Source organism: Leucopleurus acutus, assembly GCF_964270905.1.
Source record: "Leucopleurus acutus genome assembly, chromosome: 13".
In the NCBI taxonomy this organism is placed as follows: domain Eukaryota; kingdom Metazoa; phylum Chordata; class Mammalia; order Artiodactyla; family Delphinidae; genus Leucopleurus; species Leucopleurus acutus.
The window spans coordinates 1,258,833-1,283,501 of record NC_139155.1 but is presented as its reverse complement, the minus strand read 5'-3'; the positions used below and the strand labels follow the sequence as shown (position 1 = coordinate 1,283,501).

The following is a 24,669-nucleotide window of genomic DNA, read 5'->3' as shown; positions in this document are numbered from 1 at the left end:
ATACAAAAATTAAGTCCGACTTAAATGTAAAATGCAAAACTATTAACTTTAGAAAAGTAACAGTAGAAAATCTTTGGGATGTTGGATCGTACACATCATTCTTGATACCAAAAGCACAGTGAGGAAAAAAGAAATGTAAATTAGACTTTATCAAAAGTAAAAACTTTTGGGGCTTCCCTGGTGGCACAGTGGTTGGGAGTCCACCTGCCGATGCAGGGGACACGGGTTCGTGCCCCGGTCCGGGAGGATCCCACATGCCGCGGAGCAGCTGGTCCCGTGAGCCATGGCCGCTGAGCCTGCACGTCCGGAGCCTGTGCTCCACAACGGGAGAGGCCACAGCAGTGAGAGGCCCGCGTACCTCAAAAAAAAGAAAAAAAAAAAAAAGTAAAACCTTTTGCTCCACTGGCTATTAGAGAGGGGAAAAAACCTTTATGGAAATGTTTAGAGCAGCTTTGCTCGTAACAGCCAAATCGTAGAAGGAACCCAGCTGTCCTTCACCTCGTGGGCGGTTCAAGAGCTGTGAGCATCCACGCCACGAGAGCTCGTGGAGTGAACTGTTGATGCAGCAGCAACCCGGTGAGTCTTCAGAGAATTACGCTGAGTGAAAGAGCCAATCCTCAAGGTTACGTAACAGCGCAGGTCCTTCTATACACCATTCTCGGGATGACAGGAGTACGGGGACAGAGAACAGACCAGTGGTGGCCGGGTTAGGTTCGGGGGTGGGGCTGGGAGGGCTGGAGGTGGGTTGCGGGGGCCGTGGTGGTGATGGATGCTGTGTCTGGACTGTGTCAGTGTCTGCACCCTGCGGTTCTGCGAGATGCTACCACTGGACAAATTGGGTAAAAGGATCTCTTCAAGCTCAAAATTGAAAGTGTAATTGAAGAAAAATCTTCAGGGCCATTATATGCAGCTCTGCTGTATATATACATCATGCTTTGTGAATAAGAGTTATTAGTTACCAAATGTCAATGTGTCTTACAGATTTGGAGATTATATGTGGTTCTCATAAATCATAACTGAAAAATAATCATCAGTCTTTCTGTCAACAACATGGCTAAAAATTAGATCGATCTAATCAGCAAGTCTTGAGTTCTGTTCATATATACACTTTAGAAGCCTTTTGTAATTTGTGTAACTTTGACATATAGAATATAAATGCATTTTGAAACAAAATAGTTGAACACACTGGAGTTTAACAACTGGAAAGAAATGATAGGAATGATCCTAATAGTACGTATCTTTACGGCTGAAACTTCCTAAGAATCATGTTTTATTTAAAATTAGTTCTTTGCCTTTGGAGCTTTGTTTTTAACCCAGAGATGATTTTTATCTTAATTCATATGATGTTTGTCTTGGTAGGACAATAAGAATTGAAAAACAAAAAAGGCAGTGGCTCACGAAATATTAACCTCTGCTCTCTTTATCGTCAGGAGGTTAGATGCATTTTTATTTTAAACTAGCTCAGCCGCAGTCATCTGCTAGTCGGTTGGTTGGAGAAAAGCATTTCTTATTTAGATCACTTTTTCCATCCTGTCACATGGCCTGTTTTATGTGTTCGTTCTGGTGAACCTGTGTCAGCTCAGAGGTTAAGCATTTCAGCTGTAAAGCAAAGCAGTACCTGGAAGGAGAGACCAGCCGAGAGGCTGGAATGGTCTTTGTGGAAGGGCCGGGTCACGGCCCCCTTTTCCCGCAAACCACCGGGCGGCTGAGGGTGAGAAGAGGTGAGGGAGGAGGTGGCGTGTGAACTGAACTTGTAAAGATTCCGAGCCAGAACTGAGGCAGGGAACAGTCTATCAGAGCCTTTAATCACTGGATTAACTATCTGGCAACATTTACGGTGTGAAATAATGTTTTAGATCCTAAAGCCACTGGCTTTTCAGCTGAGATCAAACGCCCACCTTTTGGACGCATCTGGGGGCCTCCTGTGCCCTCGGGCGCCTGGTCCCCCCACCCTCCCCCCGTGCCTCACCCTACCCCAGTCCCCACCCCCCAGCCCCCAGCCCACCCCATGCCCCACCCCCTACCCCAAACCACCCCCCACCCCCACACCCCACCCCACCCCTACCCCCACCCACATGCCCCACCCCTACCCCCCACCCCCACCCCACGTCCCACCCCCTAACCCCGAGTCTGCACTGAGGCCCATCCGGGGACCGGGGGCTCAGGGGCTTCATGTCACCATGGCAAGAGCTGCCCCGGGAGCATGAAGGCTCAAGCATCTGTGGCCTGTCCGGCAAAGAGACAGGTGCTGACAGCTGGGAGTCCACCAGCGTGTGCACAGGCCGGGGACGTGGGGGCCACAGGGGGGTGCGGGGTGCCCAACAGCATGGATCCCTCGTCCCAGGTACAGCCAGGGGTCTCATTTTAAAGGTCACCTTCTCCAAGTAAGAAGCTGTCTGTTTTGTACAAGGAAAGAAATCTCTCCTAGAGAATACTTTGCTTGGTGACACCAAAAACTTTCTCTCTGCTAAAGAGGTTTTAGTCTGTTCCAGTTCATGTTTTTAAGCCTAAATTGGTAAATTCAGCTACAGAATAAATATTTCCTCCACTGTGGGTTGACCTGGTATTTGAGAACCTCTTCCTAATCATGTGTGTTTTTCCCCCTTTTCATTTTCATTCACACACGCCCCTCTGCTGCGCTCCCTTGCAGGCCCCCCAGGAGATGCATCCCTAACCGGCCCCCCTCCTGCCCGCAGCTCCAAGGGCCCAGGGACGGAATGCGGGGGTGCCAGGGGGGGCAGGACCCGATGGGCACACAGCATGATGGGCAGACGCTCCCTCTCCTCTGGCCACGGCTGCCTTGGAGGCAGTGGACCAGACCCCTGGCCCTTTCTGCGGTGACCACTGAGTGTGTCCAGCCCCAATTACAGTGTCACGGGGCTTTGAGCTGAGGGAGAGGGAGGGAGGCTGTGCCAGACACGGGGGCGTCTTTCCCCAGAGCAGCTACGAAGCCAAGTCCCACAGCACACATTCCTTTTGAGGATAAAGCCCCCAGGTCTCCCTGTGAAGCGCCAGGTGTGGAACCTCCTCGTCCTATTGTGCACTGAGCCTTTGCAGCTGGATGTCTTCCATCTTCACCACATTTTCATCACTTGGTTTATTTTCACGTCTTCTCCTGGGATTCCTAGTAAACAGAATTGATCATTTTCCTTTCTCCTTTGCTTGCTTTATGTGTCCTTGTCTGTGATGTCTGTCTTCCATTGACCCCTTTTGGAGGGTTCCTGGGAGAGAATGCCTCCACCTGACCCAGCCTGACCTCAAGCTGACCCAACCTGACCTCAAGCTGACCTAACCCGACCTCAACCTGACCCAACCTGACCTCAACCTGACCTCAAGCTGACCTAACCTGACCTAACCTGACCTAACCTGATCTCACCCTGACCCTAACCTGACAGACTCTACTTTCAGTCTCATCTGTTCACCTCTGGAAACTGTCTTTCTTATTCAGATCCTCCTGGACTTTGTGATAATGTCTTTCTTCCTCTGGGGTTTTAATTACTTCTTTGATGTCTGTGAAGATTTTTGATAATCCTGTCACCTCAAGTTCCCAGGAGCCTGATCCTCTTATTCCTGTGTCTGCTGGGGTTTGCTCGGGTGGGACTGTGCCCTGTGTATTTTATAATTTCGGTTTGTCAATTCATCTCGGTTGAGGCTTCATCAGCAGGAAGCGATGAGGCTTGAGTGGCGAGCCGTCCCTCTAGACCAGGGGTGCTGATGGCATTGGGCTGGGTCTGCCCTTGTTCTGGGGTGTCCTGCACGTGCGCTGTAGGGCTTCATGGCACCCCTGGCTCCTTCCCACCAATGCCAGTCACACCCAATCACGACAACCAAAAATGTCCCGGGCCTTGCCAGGTGTCCCGGGGGCAGAGTCACCCCAGTTGATTATGTGTGTCTCCAGGATATTGCCAACCTGGGACCACCTTTCACGGGGGATAATTTCCTAGCTTTGAGTTTCAGAGACGAAAGTCTCAACCTCAAATCCGCTGTGCAGGTAGGCTTTTCGACACATATTCTTGTAGAGCCAGGCAGAGAAATCTTGTAATCCTCCTATCCCATAGGCAGATTTTTTTCTAGTTTACCCTTTCACTAGGGTGTAGGGACAAACATCAGTGCTTCCTGTAGGATTAGTTCAAACCCTCCACCTCGTGTCATGATGGTTTACCAGTTTACTATCTATCAGAAATGAACACGTCCGAGAGACCCCACATCCTTGGCAATAAAGTGTGCCATCAAACCTTCCCACCTTACAACGTAGTAATTTGAGATGTTTATTTTTGCTATTAGAAATGAACTGGAGGGACTTCCCTGGTGGTCCAGGGGTCAAGAATCCACCTTCCAATGCAGGGGACGCGGGTTTGATCCCTGGTCGGGGAACTAAGATCCCACATGCCGTGGAGCAACTAAGCCCACGCGCCGCAACTACTGAGCCTGCGCTCCTCAACTGGAGAGAGAGAAAACCCATGAGCCACAACTAGAGAGCCCGTGCACCACAACAAAGCCCTCTTGCCACAACGAAAGATCCTGCATGCCGCAACTAACCCCCGAGGCAGCCAAATAAATTAATAAATTTAAAAAAAAAGAAATGAACTGGAGCATCTTTTCATATATTTAAAGTCTGTGTTTTCCCTTTCCTGTAAACTCTGTGACAATTTGCCCATTTTTTCTACTGAGCTGTCCGTTTTTTTCTTAAAATCCACGGCACCTGAATGCCTCTTATGCCCCACACAGCGGATAGGGACGCACTTCAGGGCTCTCAGCAGAGAGAACGTGACTTAACAACACTTAGTAACACGTAAGTTATGTTTATGTTTGTAAATGTATATTCCGGGGAAGAAAACCCTTTACAGGAAAGTTGTCGGGTCTGGCTGATTACCCAGTTACTTTAACGATCAGTCATCCCTACCTACAAAGAACTCGGAGCACACATTTGGTGTGGCTACAAAGGGACTTGATTAACCTGTGCTACGGATTTGTCACTGGCTCCACGGGGACAGGCAGACGTGGAGGACCCCAGCCTAGCGCAGGCAAGGTGGGCTTTCCCACTCCATACTTGTCTCTGCCCCTCACGGTATTCCAGGCAGAAGCTGCCGTCAGCTCTGGTTCTGACAGTTACGGGAAAAGGACGTGAGGTCACGTGGCGCTTTCCCTCGGGCACACCTCGGCCTCAGCCCAGAAACTTGTGAGCCTGCCCTGCAGGCTCCATCCTCCCCGGTGGCCTTGCGCGGCTCCAGAGAGTGGGGCGCCTCCCGTGAGGACCCCCGCCTGCCTCCTGGGCAGATGCTGAGTCCTCCTCCGAGCTGCCTGGGAAGGAGGTCGGCTGTGAGCCGCTGGCATCCTTGATGTGGAACTCGAGCCGCTGTCCCTGGGTCCTCGATGAGAAGCGGCAGCTTGGGGGATCTCTGCAACAAGTTTCCGCGACCTAAACAACTGACTGCGTTTGAGGAAAGTAGGATCTTCCTCCTCAGCATAACCTCCTCAGATTTCCCCAACCTCCTGCCGGAAAGCCCTCGGGGCAGCCTCTCCTCTGCGCAGACCCAGCCTCGCAGTGTTGGAAGTGCCTGTCGTCCTCGCGCCCCCGGCTCCGCCCCCCACCCCACCGCCATGAGCTCCAGCATCACGTGTCTAGCACCAGCCGATGTTACTGACATTTGCTGCATGAAACGCCGACCCCGAGGCGTCAGCAACACAGCTGAGCCCGGAGCGCCTTCGCCCTCAAATCCTGCAGTGACTGGGCAGGCACGCTGGCTCTCTCCCCACGGCCCCTTCTATTTGGTTTTCTCCCCCTCCCAAATCCCAGGGTCAGTGAGGCATCCGGGCTGCATGCCGAACACCCCTTGGGTGCCCCCCGCTTTACGGTTCGTGAGTCGCCCTGGTGGTAGGTTTGCCTGGCAGTGGTTAGAGCAGCAAATCCTTAACAACAACGAAAGGTCTGGATTTTGGCGGTTGAAGCGGTGGTTCCCGGGCTTTAGTGCGCTACACCTGCTCACTGACATGCACAGAACCGGATGTCAATTTTGTTTAATTGAAATGATAATGTCCATTTTAATGTGTACAATTCAGTGTTTCTAGTATTTTAACCCTCACCACTACCTAATGCCAGAGCATCCTCATGACCACAAAAAGAAACCCCGTCACCATTAGTCGGCCACTCCCCCACCCCAGCCCCCAGCCCCCAGCCCCCGGCAACCACTAACCTGCCTTCTGTCTCTGCAGATCTGCCTGCTCTGGACAGCTCCTTTCTGTCCGGCCTCTTCCACTTACACCATGTTCTCAACATCCATCCGTGCTGTGTCCTGTGTCCGCACTTCATTCCTTTTTGTGGTTGATGGTGTCCCGGTATGTAGATGGAGCATGTTTACTCATCCATTGGTCAGCTGACGGACAGTTGTGTTGTTCCCACATTTTGGCTGCTGTGAATGTTCACGTACACATTTTTGCGGGAACCTAGGCTTTCATTTCTCTTGGAGTAACATTGCTGGATCCCATTGTAAGTCTATGTTTAACTTTTTGAGGAACTTCCCAGCTGTTCTCCACAGCAGCTGCACTATTTCACATTCCCACCAGCAGCGGACGGGGGTCCTGAGTTCTCCACGCCCTTGCCGACACTCCTTTTTCCATTTGTTTGGTCGCAGCCAAGCTAATGGACGAAAAGTGGTACCAAGTCATTTTGATTAGCGTTTTCCTGATGACCGATCACACTGAGCATCTTTTCAAGTGTCTATTAGCCATTTTTGTATCTTTTTTGGAGAAGTCCTTCAAATCCTTTGCCCACGTTTTAATTGGGTTGTTTGTCTTTTTGTTTTTGAGTTGTAGGAGCTCTTTATATATTCTGGACACTAGACCCTTATCAGATATATGACTTGTACATTTTTTCTCATCCCATGAGCTATCATTTCATTTTCTTGATAAGGTCCTTTAATGCACAAAAGAGTTTAAGTATGACAAAGCCCAGTTTATTTATTTTTCTTTTGTTGCTTATGCTTCTGTTGTATTTCAGAAACCATTGCCTACTCCAAGGCCGTGAAGATTTACTCCTGTGTTCTTCTAATCAGATTCTTCCGCTCCCCAGGGTTTGTTGTAATTGCTGTTGTTTGTTTGACTTTTCTGGACGAATTAGGCAAAGTCTGTATGTTTTTGTCTTGTGTGGCCACTGATATCTCTGTCCCATTAGCTTAACGGTCAGCAAGTGACTGGGCAGAGATTCTCACATGCCTGGAACAAAAACAAACACAAACCAGTCTTTGCAGACGGGCCTGTGTGTCGGGCCCTCAACACCCAGGAGGCCTGCCCCTTGCCTCCCCCTTTCGCCTCCTGCTTGTGCGGAGCTGCAGGGCCGCTGGGGCGGGGCGGGGGGAGAGTGTGGGGCCTTCCCAGGTCTCTCCCGAGCGCGCACATGGCCCCAGGCGCGTGAGCAGCATTCTAGATTTCCAGCAGTGTGTTGGAGCGTTTCCAAAGCGTCTCACTCCCCAGCCTCTTCTCCCAAGCTTTCTGGTTAGTCTATTTTTTGCCCCAACAATAATATTCATCCATTGCCTCGGCAAACATTTTCGTGTAAGTGATTTCCACAGACTGCCCGGGTGGCCACTTTAGCCCTGGGAGAGTCCCGAGTTAGGGGAGGTACAGGCAAGCCTTCTGACGGGTCTTTCGGGGGAGCCACCAGAAGGGTCCAAACAGTTATGGTTCCTCCTGAATCGGGTCCACTCTCCTCTTCCAGTACCAGTCCTGGTACCAGGAACGCAGGCTGTCATCTTCAAGGCGAATGCTGAACTGGGAAGCAGGTTAAATAAAATGCTAAGAGCTCACTTTTCTTCTTTGCGGTACGCGGGCCTCTCGCTGTTGTGGCCTCTCCCGTTGCGGAGCACAGGCTCCGGACGCGCAGGCTCAGTGGCCGTGGCTCACGGGCCCAGCCGCTCCGCGGCATGTGGGATCCTCCCGGACCGGGGCACGAACCCGCATCCCCCACATCGGCAGGCGGACTCTCGACCACTGCGCCACCAGGGAAGCCCTCAGCTGTTTTTACTCAAGTGTTCCCCTGGCTGCTGCTACCCTTTGGTTACTGTCCAGAGTTCCAAAAAAAGTTGATTCTGATGGTTTTTGCCGGTTTTCTCATTGCTTTAATGGGGGGATATTTGGGGGTCCTTACTGTGCAGTTTTCCAGTCCCTCAGAATTTTAAGTGTAGAGCCAGGAATATACTTTTTTTTGCAGGTTCTTTTGATAATTTTGGTGCTGTTGGCCCTCAGTCTACACTTTGAGAACCAAACTGGAACTGTCCCTCCCCTGCAGATTACTGCCTAGCCAATGTCTAAGATATACTCCCTGGTAAATGGGACCTTTGGAGTTTATGTCCCCGGATTGGTATTTGCCTGTTTTCTCTGCTCTGTCACTGTTGCCACGGTGCAGAGAAGTGCGTGGTGCCCCGTTGTGTTAACAAGTCAAGGGGGGCCATCCTGAGCAGGATTTGGAGGAACAGAACCGCCCTCCAGCGGCGTGGAAAAGAACCCACGGGAGTCTCTGCAAAGGACACAGTCATCAGTGTTACTTATGGACCCTTTTTGATGTGGTTCCTGAGTCAGGGACCCTGTTTCCAAACAGATACATAGACGTTAAGGGGTGAGCCAGCTCTGGGCAGAGGAGGGAATGTCAGGTGCAACTGTGGGTAGATGCGCCACGAAACTTTAAAGCCACGAAACTTCAAATGTCCACATTCAGGGCAAAAGTGGTTTTGTCTCAGTAACATCTCATGACACGTCCTTTTAACAAGTGCCGAGTAAACCAACACATTTAGGAATTCTGCTTGCTGGTCTATGCACAAGCTATGAGGAGATACTCATTAAGAAGAATATGATTTCTTTTGTGAGTTTCTTGAACCCTGGTCAAAGAATAAAACAAGTAATCATTCATATAAGAAACTCACCTGGAATCTTACCTCTGCCCAAGCATTCTTAAGAAGGCATCCGACAACGAATGCCAAAGTGTACATGCCCACCAACTAGTCTGGGTGACCCATGTTCAAAATATTTTAAAGGGGACCCGGGCTAGCAATCCCCACACTACAGAGATATTTCCCTCCCTTATGTTTGGAGCTGTGAGCTTCATTAAGCTTTGAGGCCACAGATCCCTTGGAGAATCTGAGGATCCTCTATTAGAAACATGTGTACACAGGCAAGTTTGCATCTAATTTTAGAAGGCTCAGAGATCCCTGAAGAATTCCCATGGACAACACATAAAGAACCTCTGGCTTAGAGAATCAAGGCAACCGAAGCATCGTGAGTTTCTCTACATCAGCGCCTCCCAAACCCAGCTGTGCAGAATTATCTGGAAGCTTTTAAAAAGCAAGACAAACCTGTTTTTATTAGGGACGTTTGTAAATGTACGTAAAAGCAGAGAGAAAGTATAATGGCCCCAGTGTTCCCATCACCGGGCTCCAGCAGCAGGTGAAGCGTTTTGTCTGCACACCACCTTGAGAAAGATGTGCTTAACGAAGACCCAGACCTCATTGCACGTGAATACCTCACTGTGGGCCCCTAAGGAGCCGAAACGCCCTGTTTTTCACGAGTGCAGTACTCGTCTCATGCCTTCAAGAAGGCTTTAAAACCATAGGCAGTGCTGGGATTTTCTTATTTACTCTTACGTGTCTCTTTATAGTTGGTTCCCTCTAATCCGAATCCGAACAACGTCCACAGGCTGCTCCGGCAGCCTGGCTGACGCTTCTGAAGGATCAATACATCCGTAGCAGCCCCCACCCCCGGCCCCACTTGTTAACCAGCCGGAAACCCCCCAGGTCTGGCCTTGCCATCATCTCCTGAGGCAGCATCTCCAGGGCGGCCCGCCCTCCTCCCTCGTGCTGCCCCGCGTTTGCCCGTCCCTAGTCTCCAGGCAAGAAATTAAGGCGGGTCCCTTGTAAGCGGGGCCTGCTGGAAAGCTGAGGGGCGGGCTCCTGGGACCACCTGCAGGCGTCAGGGATGCAGGAGAGAAGAACCGAGCGGCTGGGCCGATGGAGCCCTTGGTTTGGTTCGCTCCCCAAGCCCCAAGGTCATGCGTGGGCGGGGGTGTCCCAGAGCTCCCGGCCGGTCTACGGCCTAACGCGCGCTCCCTTCCTTCGCAGGCCCAGCCTCCGGACCCTGGTGTGGCGCATGGGGCCATGGCCCTGCTCCCCGGGCCCGCGGAGCCCCCGGGCCCCGAGCCCCCGGTTGGCGGCGGCGGCGGCAGCGGCAGCGGCGGCGTTGGCGGGGCCCGCGCCCGGCACGTCATCATCAACGTGGGCGGCTGCAGGGTGCGCCTGGCCTGGGCCGCGCTGGCCCGCTGTCCCCTGGCGCGCCTCGAGCGCCTCCGCGCCTGCCGCGGCCACGACGAGCTGCTGCGCGTGTGCGACGACTACGACGTGAGCCGCGACGAGTTCTTCTTCGACCGCAGCCCGTGCGCCTTCCGCGCCATCGTGGCGCTGCTGCGCGCCGGGAAGCTGCGGCTGCTGCGCGGCGCGTGCGCCCTGGCCTTCCGCGACGAGCTGGCCTACTGGGGCATCGACGAGGCGCGCCTGGAGCGCTGCTGCCTGCGCCGCCTGCGCCGCCGCGAGGAGGAGGCCGCCGAGGCGCGCGCGGGGCCGGCGGAGCGCGGCGGCCCCGGCAGCCCGGCCTGCGCCCCTGGGGCCGGCGGCGGGCGGCTGGCGCGCGGCCGGCGGCGCCTGCGCGACGTGCTGGACGACCCGCGCTCGGGCCCGGCCGGCAAGCTCTTCGCCTGCGTGTCCGTGGCCTTCGTGGCCGTCACGGCGGTCGGCCTCTGCCTCAGCACCATGCCCGACATCCGCGCCGAGGAGGAGAGGGTGAGCGCGGGGCCGGGATGACGGGGCCGGGCAGGGCTGGGGGCGGCTGGGCCGGAGCTGGGGAGGGGCGGCGGCAGCTGGGCCGTGGGGCGCCCGCTGGGTGGTGGTCTTAGGCACCGCGACCCCGTTGGTCGCTGAAACCGCAGGCCCTGGGCCCCCCTGCACCCGCCCAGGGCAGGCTCGCTGGGAGTGAGCCCCCGGCGCGGCTGCCCCGTCAGGCCGCCCGCTGCGCTGCCGGCAGAGGCTCCCAATTCCAGCCGATTTCAAGAGCTCGGCGAGGCCGCCGGGCCAGCGGGCCTTCTCGCGGAGCCGCTCTGACGGCCAGGCCTTGAGGCTTGGACAGCTTGGAGTTAAAACACCCAGGCTAGAGAGTGCTGTGCTCTAAACTCAAGTCCCGTCGTCCTGGACCACAGGGACAGGACCTCTGAATTCTTCCAGGCGCCCAGCTCTGGCACACCCAGGGCCGGCTTTGTGGAGGTGCTGGGGCTCGTTTCCGAGCAGACAGTAGGCTTCCTGCCCCCTCTGTTGTCCCGTGAGGCAGCGGGCAGAAGTGTCATCCTGGGGTCAGGATGTCACCCAGAGCTCAGCAGCGTTTGTGCGATGTGCACACTGCGGAATGTCTCGGAAACACTCGGGGAAGGCCTGAGTGGGTGTCGTCCGGGTCGGGCTTAGACGAGAGGAGGTGCTGCAGTATTTGAAGGATGTGGCTTCGTGTTGCCCTCAAAGCATTGCCTGTGTTTTCTCACGGGGTGGCAGGGGCGTCCTGCCTTAACCTCCCCAGCTCCAGCTTCCAGGGGTGGCAGAGGCTCGGACTTGAACCCCACGGCCCCAGGCAGAGCAGGGCAGAGCTCATGTCAGCCTCTCAGTGAGAGCCCCTCCGCAGTCCGGGGTAGAGCCCGAGCTCCCTGCCGTCAGCTCATTATTCAGAGACACGGAGCTCTGTTCTCCTGGAACATTAGCTGTGAGCGGTCTTGACCGCGAGCCTGGTGATCCTGACTGCAGATTAGATTTAAATGTAAATTTTAGGAAATTGGTTTGGCTTCTCCTTCATCGTGTGGGTGTCTGACTCCTGAGCTGTCATTTCCAGTTGTCTTAACCAGGCCCCAGCTGGGGATTCTGCTTGGAAAGACACTTGACGTGTTTGGACTTCCTCAGTAGCAGTAACTCCATACAGTCCGAGGAGGGAAATCACTTACACAGGGATCAGGGAACAGAAGTTAGGGCTGTGCCAACCAATGACAGCGTCACCGGAGGTCGAGCTGACCCTGAGAATCCTCTAGGCGTCATCTGGTCCCGACGTCACCCGCCATTCACATCCGTCACCCACCTCTTCCCTATGTCCAGAAACACTGTTTCACACCACCCAGGTGCTGTCTCACCACATCAATCGTCAGATTAGGAAGTAAGGACCCCAGTGTTGGTGAGCACGTGGTGAGTGTGGCCATGTGCTCGTGAGGGGTGCTTACGAAGCCCCGGCCCACTGCACACAGTAGGTGCTGTCACTGCCACAGGAAGGAAGAAGTTTTATGTTTCATCAACTGTGTGTGTGGTAAAAAAACCCATAAAATTCACCGTCTTAGCCATTTTTATGTGCAGTTCAGTGGCGTTAATACATTCACAGTGTTGTGCAACCACCACCACCCTCTGTCCCTAGAAATCTTTCATCTTCCCAAACTGAAGCTTTGTCCCCATTAAACACTAACTCCCCAGCCCCTGGAACCCAGCCTGTACCTTCTGCCTCTGTGAATTCAGCTACTTCAGGGACTCATTTAAGTGGAATCCCACAGGCAGCATCTTTCTGTGACTGTCTTGTTTCACTGAGCACAGTGTCCTCTGGGTTCATCCGTGATGCAGCAGGTGTCAGACCCCTTCCTGTTTAGGGGCTGAGTACCTCTCCCGCGTATGTATCGCCTCACCTTGTTCATCCGTCATCCGCCCATGGACACTTGGGTCGCTTCCTCCTTTTGCTGTTGGGAATAACGCTGCTGTGGACGCGGCACAAACATCTGGTGAGTCCCTGCCCTCGGTTCTTTGGGGTTTATCCCAGGAGTGCACTAGCTGGATTCTGTGTTTACTTTTGCGGGGAGCCTCCCTGCTGTCCCCTGCAGCTGCACCCTTGACGGTCCGACCACGGAAGTTTCCAGGCACGAGGCATCAGGGATGGAGGGCATGGAATCCTTCATTATTTTCTTGTTTGTTGGGGTTTTTCCAGTAGAAATTTTTATTTTATTTACTTATTTATTGGCTGTATTGGGTCTTTGTTGCTACACATGGACTTTCTGTAGTTGCCGCGAGCAGGGGCTACTCTTCATTGCGGTGCGCAGGCTTCTCATTGTGGTGGCTTCTCTTGTAGTGCAGCACGGGCTTTAGAGCGCAGGCTCAGTAGTTGTGGTTCGCGGGCTCTAGAGCGCAGGCTCAGTAGTTGTGGCGCACGGGCTTAGTTGCTCTGCGGCATGTGGGATCTTCCCGGACCAGGGATCGAACCTGTGTCTCCTGCATTGGCAGGCGGATTCTTAACCGGTGCGCCACCAGGGAAGCCCTCCAGTAGAACTTAGCTTGAAAGTCGCAAGGCTGAAGTATTATCTCTGTGTGGTCTCTGATTTTAATTAAGTGGCTAAAGAACTTCTGTGTGAGATTTCAGGTCTTCTCTTGAAGGCTCCAGAAAGCATCCTCTGAGAGGCACAGCACCGACAGCTCCGTGGGCCTGAGGTCCTCATCCTCCATCAGTGACAAAGCAGGGACGCTTCCCCAACGCGCCCACATTCTAGTTAGCACTCCAGTTAAATGCACCCAATTCCCTCCTGAAAAATGATCTTGGGGGAGCAGGGAGTGTCATGAAGAATCAGGGGTGAGCTGGCGCGGCTCCCTTTTCATCAGTCTGTCTGGTGACAACTCTTGTCATCTCTGGCAACATTGGCGTCGGTGGTTATTTTTGTGTGTAGGTGCAGAAAAGCATCAAGGGAGAAAAAAGATTATTATCCTCCATTATTCAGGGACTCAGGAAAGTTGATTCCTGCTGCCGATCCATGAAATACCCCTTGAGGGGCCAGGCCCCCGCCTGGGCTGGAAGGAGGCCCCCACTGCACAGAAACCCCAGCCCCCGGCTCCAGTGTGGCCGGGACGTGGCCTTTGGGCATAGGGACCAGCTCCCTTTGCCATCTTGTCTTGGCCCCAGGACAGACTCTGCAGCCAGACGTCCAGGTCCCCTCTGGCTGGTGACGTGGCCTGAGCCCCAGGGTGGCTGGCAGAGCTGTGCAAAGTCCCCGTGCCCCCGAGGCCGCGCAGGCACCGTGTGCTTGTGGGTGGGCTCCCTGCGGTCCGCCCTCCCCTAGAATCCAGGCTCTTGCTGTCCAGCGCTGCCCCTGTGTCTCCTCGGTGCCCTGGTAGTCCCTGTGCCCGGTGGTGGCTCTGTCCAGAATTTGCTCTCACGCGCTGTAACTGAGTGAGAGCTAGGTCTCCGCTTTTCGCGGTTTATAGGAAGAAGGATGGTAAGAGCATGCCTGCGGGGCGAATCTTGAGGACGTTTTGCCGAATGAAACAAGCCAGCTGACAGTTCAGTAGGACAAATCCTGTCTGATTCCACTCATACGAGGCACTTAGAGCCATCATATCCGTGGAGTCGGAGCGTGGACGGGCCGGGTGGGGCCGCAGTGATCCGCGGGGCGCAGCCTGTCCCAAGTCAAAGCATCTGGGGCTCCGGTGCGTCCGACCGACTGAGGAGGCCCCGAGGACCCCCCCTCACGCTTAGCGAGAGCAGGGCAGCCCCGGGCCGAGCAGCCCCGGCATGGCTGCAGCAGGAGAGGCCACAGGGCCCACAGCCACACCGGGACTCGCTGCCTCTTGCACCCCCGTCGAGGTGCGGGGGGGGGGGGGGGCCCGGGCAGAGCCGCCCCTCCGACTCCATGGCCGTTCGGTGTCCAGGTCAGCGCGCAGGTGGGGGCCGGGTCCCCAGGAGCGTCTGTGGGGCAGCCCAGGGCTGGGCTCGGCCTCGGGGTGGGACCCGCGGGACCCTCACGGCCCGTCCTCTGGCTCCTGCCGTTCTGAAGGTGACACGGTGAGCAGTTAGGCCCGCTCCTTGTTCGCGGTGGGGCCTTGACGGCTACGGCTCCGCCGTGGACCGCGTGTGTCCCCTGCTGCCATGAAATAAACCACCACGACTGCCTCATGAAACGGCACGACTCGCCCTCGAGGTCCCGGTGGGACCCAGGCCTCACGTCCAGGGCTGGTTCCTGCGGAGGCTCCGCGGGGCCTGTCCCCTTCCCTCGGCCCTCGGCCCCTCCTCTGTCCTCCCAGCACGTCACCTGGTTCTCCTCTCCCACCACCGTGCCCTCCTCGTGATGGGCTGGAAGGACCCTGTGACGACACTGGCCCGTAAGCAGGATGCTCCCGGCTCCGGCCTCGCCATCATCCCACCCTCCATAGTCCCTTCTGCCATCAGAGGCGACGCAGCCATGGGCCCGAGGACCAGGACGTGGACGTCTTCCAGGCATTATGTGGCCGACCACCGTCATGAAAACACTCGAGGGTGAGACTCCTGAGCGTGTCCCCAGGTCCCTGCCCCGGTCGGGGCCACGCCGGCGCTGCCCGGGGAGCTGTCTCCCTCCTGCACTGAGGTCTCAGCCAGGAGCCCCTTCCAGCGCTCAGCTCTGCCCTCGTGGACGCCTGTCCTCACCCTTCCGTGTCGTGTTCATAACCTCAGGCCCAGCAGACGTAAGGATCCTGCCCCTGTCTGAGGGCTTCCGAGGGTTCGAAACCCCAGGTGACATCTGAGTTGTCCATGCAGAATCTCCAGGCCCAGACGCTGGTTTTGCTTTGGAGATGAAGACAGGTGTTTGCAGGGCGAGAAGCTGGCCGGCGGGAGAAAAGGAGACCGCCACCCGGAAGCCCCATGGAACGCACACCAGCCCTGAGTTCTCTTAGCACAGCGTTCGCTGTGTGTCGGCAACAGCTCTCAGGAGCGTTGCTGTGGCGTCTCGGGTGTTTACCGGGTCAGGAGCACAAAGAAGGACCGGGGGCCCCCCACTGCTGCACCGGTGTCCCCCCCAGACTTCTGGGGCTGTGGCTGCTCTTGCCTCCGCCTGCAGGACCCAGGGGCAGGGGCTGGGAGTGTGCACGCGGGACCCGCTCTGTCCTGCCCCGGGAGGGCCCCGCGGAGTGGGCTCAGTCCCCAGTGTCTGGTCCACGGCGGGACCATCCATGCAGGAAGGAAAGGCTCCCTGGCAACCAGCGGGTCTCGTGACCAGGCCTCAGGGCTGTCTGCTCAACAGTCCCTCCTTGTCTGCAGAGATGAGATTAGTAACACCAAACCCCTAAACACCGTGGCCACAGCAAGCTACCGTGCCTCCTCTGACCCCAAGAGTGCGTTCTGAGCTAGCGCACTGCCTGGTTCCTGGGAGAAACGATCACAGCGGCCTCCACCCCGAGTTGCCCCGTCTCATTACCGGGCTGGACAGCCTCCCCTTGGCACGCGAGCAGAAGTTTTAATGCCAGGCTCAGAGGGAGAGGGAGGGGTCTGTGCCCCCCGACCCGGTGAGGTGAGGCGGGGGGCCAGTGCTGGAGGGACGCCCCCCAGCTCCTGCGGACGGCGAGGCAGCCCCAGCTCCAGGGCTGACCCCAGACCCCACCTACAAGTCACTGTGGGAACCCCAAGCCAGACGGGAGGCGAGGCCCCCGACCCGCTGCCTCAGGGGGCTCCAGTGGGCCTCTGGCCTCACTCCTAGGGTACTGGGGGCTCTGTGAAGGAGACAGAGCGTTTCTCCAGCCCTCCCCACCCCACCCCCCCCGGGCACCATGCAGGCCCAGGGCCTGGGCACCAGGCCATGCCAGAGCCCACGATTGCTGCAGGATAATCCAACCTCCTGAGGCTGTGTCGGGCGTGGTTAGGTGACCACGGGGCCAGGTCATCCCATCGGGGCCCTCCCCATGCTGGAAGCCACCCCGTGGCGCCTGCCCAGCCATCAGATGCTGAGGACAGGCCTTTGGAACCGCTGGGAGGATGGGACAGGAGCCTTTGTTTCAGCAAACAGCTCGCAGATTCCTTCATGCGGTGGCGGCCGTCGTTGCCTGGAGACAGTGCAGAGCTTGGCGGCGTCGGGACGGGCTGCGAACCGGCCTGGGGGGAACAGCGCGTCCTCACGCAGGCTGCGCTCAGAGCCAGCACTTCCTTTCCACGGAGGCTGGTGTTTGGCTTGCGAGTCGATTTTTTCCTTTAAGCTCATATGATTAAATCAAGACCCACATAATTAGTTATGGATTTCATGACTGGGACTTCAAGTATTGAATTCACTAAGACATTTGGCAGCAGCATCGGAAGCTGGTGACAGAGCTTCTGCTGCGTGTGGGCACAGACACACACGTCGAGTTTGCCAGCCTGGAGCTGGGGTGAGAGCTTTGCTGCTTCCGACCTGTGTCAGTCAGGGTTCCCGGGAGAAACAAACGGAACCAGCGCAGCGGGCTGCCTCTCCTTGGCTCTCCCCTGTGGGACCCCTGGCCCACCGTGGTGTGTGGAAGCGCGGCACCGTCTGGTCGCAGGCTCACAGCTGGAGCGATTTTGCCTCCGGTGATTCGGCCTGGAGTCCCCCACCACCCGCCCCCGGCCTGCCTCGGATGATGTCAGGCCTCAGACTCTGGAGTGATTTAGACTTTGGGGGCTGTTGGATGGAATGCAGGGGAGAAGGACATGAACTGGCGGCGGTGGGGTGCAGTGCTACCGGCTGAATGTCATGTCCCCCAGATTCACATGCTGAATCCTAACACCCAGTGTGTCGGGGCCGGGAGGCCTCTGGGGGCGACGAGGTCATGAGGGTGGAGCCCTCGCGATGGGATTAGTGTCCCCGTAACAGAGACCGCAGAGCTCCCCTGCCCCTTCGCCACGTGAGGACACAATGAGAAGGTGCGTCCACGTACCAGGAGCAGGTCCTCAGCAGACACCGATTCTGCCTGGACCCCACGCGTCTGGCTCCAGAGCTGCGAAGGATGAACATCTGTTGTTTCAGCCCCGGCAGCAGCACAAACGGACTGCGCCGGCGGCAAAGGAGCCCCTGAGCCTGGGGACCTGGGCTTCTTTCCAGCTCCTGGCACAGCGTCTCCCGTCCACGACGTGTAAGAATGCTGCATTTGGGCCGCTGCCACAGGGCCGGACCATGGGGCTCTCCCACCAGCATCCGCTGGGCACGGGGGCTGCACGTGACCTCCACCTCGTCCCAGGAGGCTCCGGTCCTCACCCAGCAGGGGAAGGTGGCTTCCCTGTGGAAACGCGGCCCGTGACCCTCTGTGTCCCATCGTCACACGCATGCGAACGGACTGGTGGTGCTGTCCTGACCTGGTGGCCACAGGGCCCAGTGGAGCTGAAAGGAAAAAGGAAGGATGGAAACCGGCCAGCAGCCTCTGCTGACACAGCCGCCCTGGGGCTGCAGGGAGGGCCCCTGTGACCCCAGGGCCCCCAGGGACTGAGCTGGGAACAGAGGCTCCCAGGACCACTGAAAACGGGGAATAGGTTTGGCTGGTTTATTTTCTTGTTTGCAAAGATCTGATCCAGGAACCACCAAAATGTGGGGCAGATACTCTGCTGTGGGCAGAACCTCATCTGAGAGCCAGACGTTCCTGGGCCAGGTGCTAACCCTGATCGTCGTTCTCTTCTAAAATGAGGGTGGTGGCTTCAGGGCTGCTGGGAAAGGCGAGGCTTCAGCCCCTCCCCCTGACGCGTCCCTTCTCCCCCCACCATGCCCCCACCACGCCACCCAGAATTGTAGTCCAAGGCCCCTAGCAGTCATTGGCCGCCACGTTGGAGGGACCACTGCCTGTTTTCAAGGGAGACCCTCTTACGAGGCTCTTAGAGGCACTGGAAACCAAGCCAGATGTGCCAGGGGATAAACATGAAGCTCAGGAAACTTTCCTCTACTTTCCATGTACATTTGGCAGGAAAAACGGGGGATTTTTGTTTTGAATTTGTGCTTTAGTCTGCGGGGAAAAAAAGACTTGTGCTCAAATGCCTAGAATAGCAGCTACAAGACTCTTTTTTTTTTTAAAGACAATTTTTTAGAGCAGTTTCAAGTTCACAGCAAAATTGAGAGGAAGGTACTGAGATTTCCCATATGCCCCCTGCACCAGCACCCCCAGATGCACAGCCTCTCCCAGCATCAGCGTCCCCAGAGCGTGGACGTTTGTTACAAATGATGAACCTACGCCGACGTGTCATAATCACTCAAAGCCCAGAGTTCACATGAGCGTCATTCTGGGTAGTGTACGTTCTGTGGGTTTGGACAAATGTGAAATGACATGAATCCACCATAAGAGCATCACACAGAATCGTTCCACTGCCCTAAAAATCCCCTGTGCACCTCCCCCCCCCCCCCCCCCCCGCCGCCGTACTCATCCCTCCCTCCCCTTCCCCAGGCCCCGGCACCACTGATCTTTTTACTTTCTCCATAGTTTTGCCTTTTCCAGAATGTCCTATAGTTGAAATCCTCTTCAGGTTGGCTTCTTTGACTTAGTAATATGCATTTAAGGTTTCTGCATATTTTTTTCGTGGCTTGGTAGCGCATTTCTTTTTGGCCTTGAATGATGTTCCATTGTCTGAATGCGCCATAGTTTATTCATCACTGAAGGACTGAAGGGCATCTTTTGGTCGCTTCCATTTGGCAGTTATGAATAAAGCTGCTCTACGCATCTCTGTGCAGGTTTTTGTGTGAACATGAGTTTTCGTTTCCTCTGGATAAATACCAAGGAGTGCGATTGCCGGATCGTCTGGTAAAACTATGTTTAGTTTTTTAAGGAAGCCCCAAAATGTCTTCCAAAGTGGCTGCACCATTTTTGCGTTCCCGCCAGCAGTGATGAGCGTTCCTGTGGCTCCACATCCTCGCCAGCCTTTCATGCTGTCAGTGCTCTGGGTTTTGGCCATGCTAACAGGTGTGGAGCGGTGTCTCCCATGCTAACAGGTGTGGAGCGGTGTCTCCCATGCTAACAGGTGTGGAGCGGTGTCTCCCATGCTAACAGGTGTGGAGCGGTGTCTCCCATGCTAACAGGTGTGGAGCGGTGTCTCCCATGCTAACAGGTGTGGAGCGGTGTCTCCCATGCTAACAGGTGTGGAGCGGTGTCTCCCATGCTAACAGGTGTGGAGCGGTGTCTCCCATGCTAACAGGTGTGGAGCGGTGTCTCCCATGCTAACAGGTGTGGAGCGGTGTCTCCAAGGCTAACAGGTGTGGAGCGGTGTCTCGTTGTTTTACCTTGCATTTCCCTGATGACATAGGATGTGGAGCATCTTTTCACATGCTTATTTGCCATCTGTATGTTTTCTCTTTTTTTTGAATTTTATTTTATTTATTTTTTACACAGCAGGTTCTTATTATTTATCTATTTTATACACATCAGTGTATACATGTCAATCCCAATCTCCCAATTCGTCCCACCCCCCCACCCCCGCCCCCGCCACTTTCCCCCCTTGGTGTCCATACGTTTGGTCTTTACATCTGTGTCTCTACTTCTGCCCTGCAAACCGGTTCATCTGTGCCATTTTTCTAGGTTCCATATATATGCATTAATATACGATATTTGATTTTCTCTTTCTGACCTACTTCACTCTGTATGACAGTCTCTAGATCCATCCACATCTGTACAAATGACCCAGTTTCATTCCTTTTTATGGCTGAGTGATATTCCATTGTATATATGTACCCCAACTTCTTTATCCATTCGTCTGTCGATGGGCATTTAGGTTGCTTCCATGACCTGGCTATTGTAAATAGTGCTGCAATGAACATTGGGGTGCATGTGTCTTTTTGAATTATGGTTTTCTCTGGGTATGTGCCCAGTAGTGGGATTGCTGGGTCATATGGCAATTCTATATTTAGTTTTTTAAGGAACCTCCATACTGTTCTCCATAGTGGCTGTATCAATTTACATTCCCACCAACAGTGCAAGAGGGTTCCCTTTTCTCCACACCCTCTGCAGCATTTGTTGTGTGTAGATTTTCTGATGATGCCCATTCTAACTGGTGTGAGGTGGTACCTCATTGTAGTTTCGATTTGCATTTCTCTAATAATTAGTGATGTTGAGCAGCTTTTCATGTGCTTCCTGGCCATCTGTATGTCTTCTTTGGAGAAATGTCTGTTTAGATATTCTGCCCAGTTTTGGATTGGGTTATTTGTTTTGTTAATATTGAGCTGCATGAGCTGTTTATATATTTTGGAGATTAATCCGTTGTCTGTTGATTCGTTTGCAAATATTTTCTCCCATTCTGAGAGTTGTCTTTTCGTCTTGTTTGTAGTTTCCTTTCCTTTGCAAAAGCTTTTAAGTTTCATTAGGTCCCATTTGTTTATTTTTGTTTTTATTTCCATTACTCTAGGAGGTGGGTCAAAAAAGATCTTGCTGTGATTTATGTCAAAGAGTGTTCTTCCTATGTTTTCTTCTAAGAGTTTTATAGTGTCCAGTGTTACGTTTAGGTCTCTAATCCATTTTGAGTTTATTTTTGTGTATGGTGTTAGGGAGTGTTCTAATTTCATTCTCTTACATGTAGCTGTCCAGTTTTCCCAGCACCACTTATTGAAGAGACTGTCTTTTCTCCATTGTATATCCTTTCCTCCTTTGTCATAGATTAGTTGACCATAGGTGTGTGGGTTTACCTCTGGGCTTTCTATCCTGTTCCATTGATCTATATTTCTGTTTTTGTGCCAGTAGTACCATATTTTCTTGCTTACTGTAGCTTTGTAGTGTAGTCTGAAGTCAGGGAGTCTGATTCCTCCAGCTCCGTTTTTTCCCCTCAAAATTGCTTTGGCTATTTGGGGTCTTTTGTGTCTCCATACAAATTTTAAGATTTTTTGTTCTAGTTCTGTAAAGAATGCCACTGGTAATGTGATAGGGATTTCACTGAATCTGTAGATTGCTTTGGGTAGTATAGTCATTTTCACAATATTCATTCTTCCAGTCCAAGAACATGGTATATCTCTCCATCTGTTTGTGTCATCTTTGATTTCTGTCATCAGTGTCTTATTGTTTTCTGCATACACGTCTTTTACCTCCTTAGGTAGGTTTATTCCTAGGTATTTTATTCTTTTTGTTGCAATGGTGAATGGGATTGTTTCCTTAATTTTTCTTTCTGATCTTTCGTTGTTAGTATATAGGAATGCAAGAGATTTCTGTGCATTAATTTTGTATCCTGCAACTTTACCAAATTCATTGATTAGCTCTAGTAGTTTTCTGGTGGCATCTTTAGGATTCTCTATGTATAGTATCATGTCATCTGCAAATAGTGACAGTTTTACTTCTTCTTTTCCAATTTGGATTCCTTTTATCTCTTTTTCTTCTCTGATTGCCATGGCTAGGACTTCCAAAACTATGTTGAATAATAGTGGTAAGAGTGGACATCCTTGTCTCGTTCCTGATCTTAGAGGGAATGCTTTCAGTTTTTCACCGTTGAGAGTGATGTTTGCTCTGGATTTGTCATATATGGCCTTTATTATGTTGAGGTAGGTTCCCTCTCTGCCCACTTTCTGGAGAGTTTTTATCATAAATGGGTGTTGAATTTTGTCAAAAACTTTTTCTGCATCTGTTGAGATGATCATATGGTTTTTCTTCTTCAATTGGTTAATATGATGTATCACATTGATTGATTTGCATATATTGAAGAGTCCTTGCATCCCTGGGATAAATCCCACTTGATCATAGTGTATGATACTTTTAATGTGTTGGATTCTGTTTGCTAGGTTTTTTTGTTGTTGTTTTTGTTTTTTATGCAGTATGTGGGCCTCTCACTGTTGTGGCCTCTCCTGTTGCGGAGCACAGGCTCCGGACATGCAGGCCCAGCGGCCATGGCTCACGGGCCCAGCCGCTCCGCGGCATGTGGGATCTTCCTGGACCGGGGCATGAACCCGTGTCCCCTGCATCGGCAGGCAGACTCTCAACCACTGCGCCACCAGGGAAGCCCTGTTTGGTAGTACTTTCTTGAGGATTTTTGCATCTGTATTCATCAGTGATATTGGTGTGTAATTTTCTTTTTTTGTAGTATCTTTGTCTGGTTTTGGTATCAGGGTGATGGTGGCCTCATAGAATGAGTTTGGGAGTGTTCCTTCCTCTGCGATTTTTTGGAAGAGTTTGAGAAGGATGGGTGTTAGCTCTTCTCTAAATGTTTGATAGAATTCACCTGTGAAGCCGTCTGGTCCTGGACTTATGTTTGTTGGAAGATTTTTAATCACAGTTTCAATTTCATTACTTGTGATTGTTCTGTTCATATTTTCTATTCCTTCCTGGTTCAGTCTTGGAAGGTTATACCTTTCTAAGAATTTGTCCATTTCTTCCAGGTTGTCCATTTTATTGGCACAGACTTGCTTGCAGTAGTCTCTTATGATGCTTTGTATTTCAGCGGTGTCTGTTGTAACTTCTCCTTTTTCATTTCTAATTTTATTGACTTGAGTCCTCTCCCTCTTTTTCTTGATGAGTCTGGTTAAAGGTTTATCAATTTTGTTTATCTTCTCAAAGAACCAGCTTTTAGTTTTATTGATCTTTGCTGTTGTTTTCTTTGTTTCTGTTTCATTTATTTCTGCTCTGATCTTTATGATTTCTTTCCTTCTACTAACTTTGGGTTTTGTTTGTTCTTCTTTCTCTAGTCCCTTTAGGTGTAAGGTTAGATTGTTTATTGGAGATTTTTCTTGTTTCTTGAGGTAGGCTTGTATAGCTATAAACTTCCCTCTCAGAACTGCTTTTGCTGCATCCCATAGGTTTCGGATCATCATGTTTTCATTGTCATTTGTCTCTAGGTATTTTTTGATTTTCTCTTTGATTTCCTCAGTGATCTCTTGGTTATTTAGTAACGTATTGTTTAGCCTCCATGTGTTTGTGTTTTTTATGTTTTTTTCCCCCGTAATTGATTTCTAATCTCATAGTGTTGTGGTTGGAAAAGATGCTTGATATGATTTCAATTTTCTTAAATTTACTGAGGCTTGATTTGTGACCCAAGATGTGATCTATCCTAGAGAGTGTTCTGTGTGCACTTGAGAAGAAAGTGTAATCTGCTGTTTTTGGATGGAATGTCCTTTAAATATCAATTAAATCTATATGGTCTACTGTGTCATTTAAAGCTTGTGTTTCCTTATTCATTTTCTGGCTGGATGATCTGTCCATTGGTGTAAGTGAGGTGTTAAAGTCCCCCACTATTATTGTGTTACTGTCGATTTCCTCTTTTATAGCTGTTAGCAGTTGCCTTATGTATTGAGGTGCTCCTGTGTCGGATGCATATATATCTATAATTGTTATATCTTCTTGGATTGATCCCTTGATCGTTATGTAGTGTCCTTCCTTGTCTCTTGTAACATTCTTTATTTCAGAGTCTATTTGATCTGATATGAGTATTGCTACTCCAGCTTTCTTTTGATTTCCATTTGCATGGAATATCTTTTTCCTTCCCTTCACTTTCAGTCTGTATGTGTCCCTAGGTCTAAAGTGGGTTTCTTGTAGGCAGCATGTATATGGGTCTTGTTTTTGTATCCATTCAGCAAGCCTGTGTCTTTTGGTTGGAGCACTTAATCCATTCACGTTTAAGGTAATTATCGATATGTATGTTCCTATGACCATTTTCTTAATTGTTTTGGGTTTGTTTCTGTAGGTCCTTTTCTTCTCTTGTGTTTCCCACTTAGAGAAGTTCCTTTAGCATTTGTTGTAGAGCTGGTTTGGAGGTGCTGAATTCTCTTAGCTTTTGCTTGTCTGTAAAGCTTTTGATTTCTCCATCGAATCTGAATGAGATCCTTGCTGGGTAGAGTAATCTTGGTCGTAGTTTCTTCCCTTTCATCACTTTAAATATATCATGCCAGTTCCTTCTGGCTTGTAGAGCTTCTGCTGAGAAATCAGCTGTTAACCTTAT

At 52.5% G+C, this 24,669-nt stretch overlaps 1 protein-coding gene across 1 annotated transcript in view; it reads left to right on the top strand.

Moving 5' to 3' along the window:
• Positions 1–24,669, top strand: part of KCNG2 (potassium voltage-gated channel modifier subfamily G member 2) — a gene marked incomplete at both ends in the record, with an annotated part of 55,960 nt that overhangs the window by 13,464 nt on the left and 17,827 nt on the right. Inside the window, one exon of the mRNA XM_082853058.1 lies at positions 10,107–10,820. Within this exon, the coding sequence (XP_082709184.1) occupies positions 10,107–10,820 (714 nt within the window). The remainder of the gene's footprint in view (positions 1–10,106; positions 10,821–24,669) is intronic.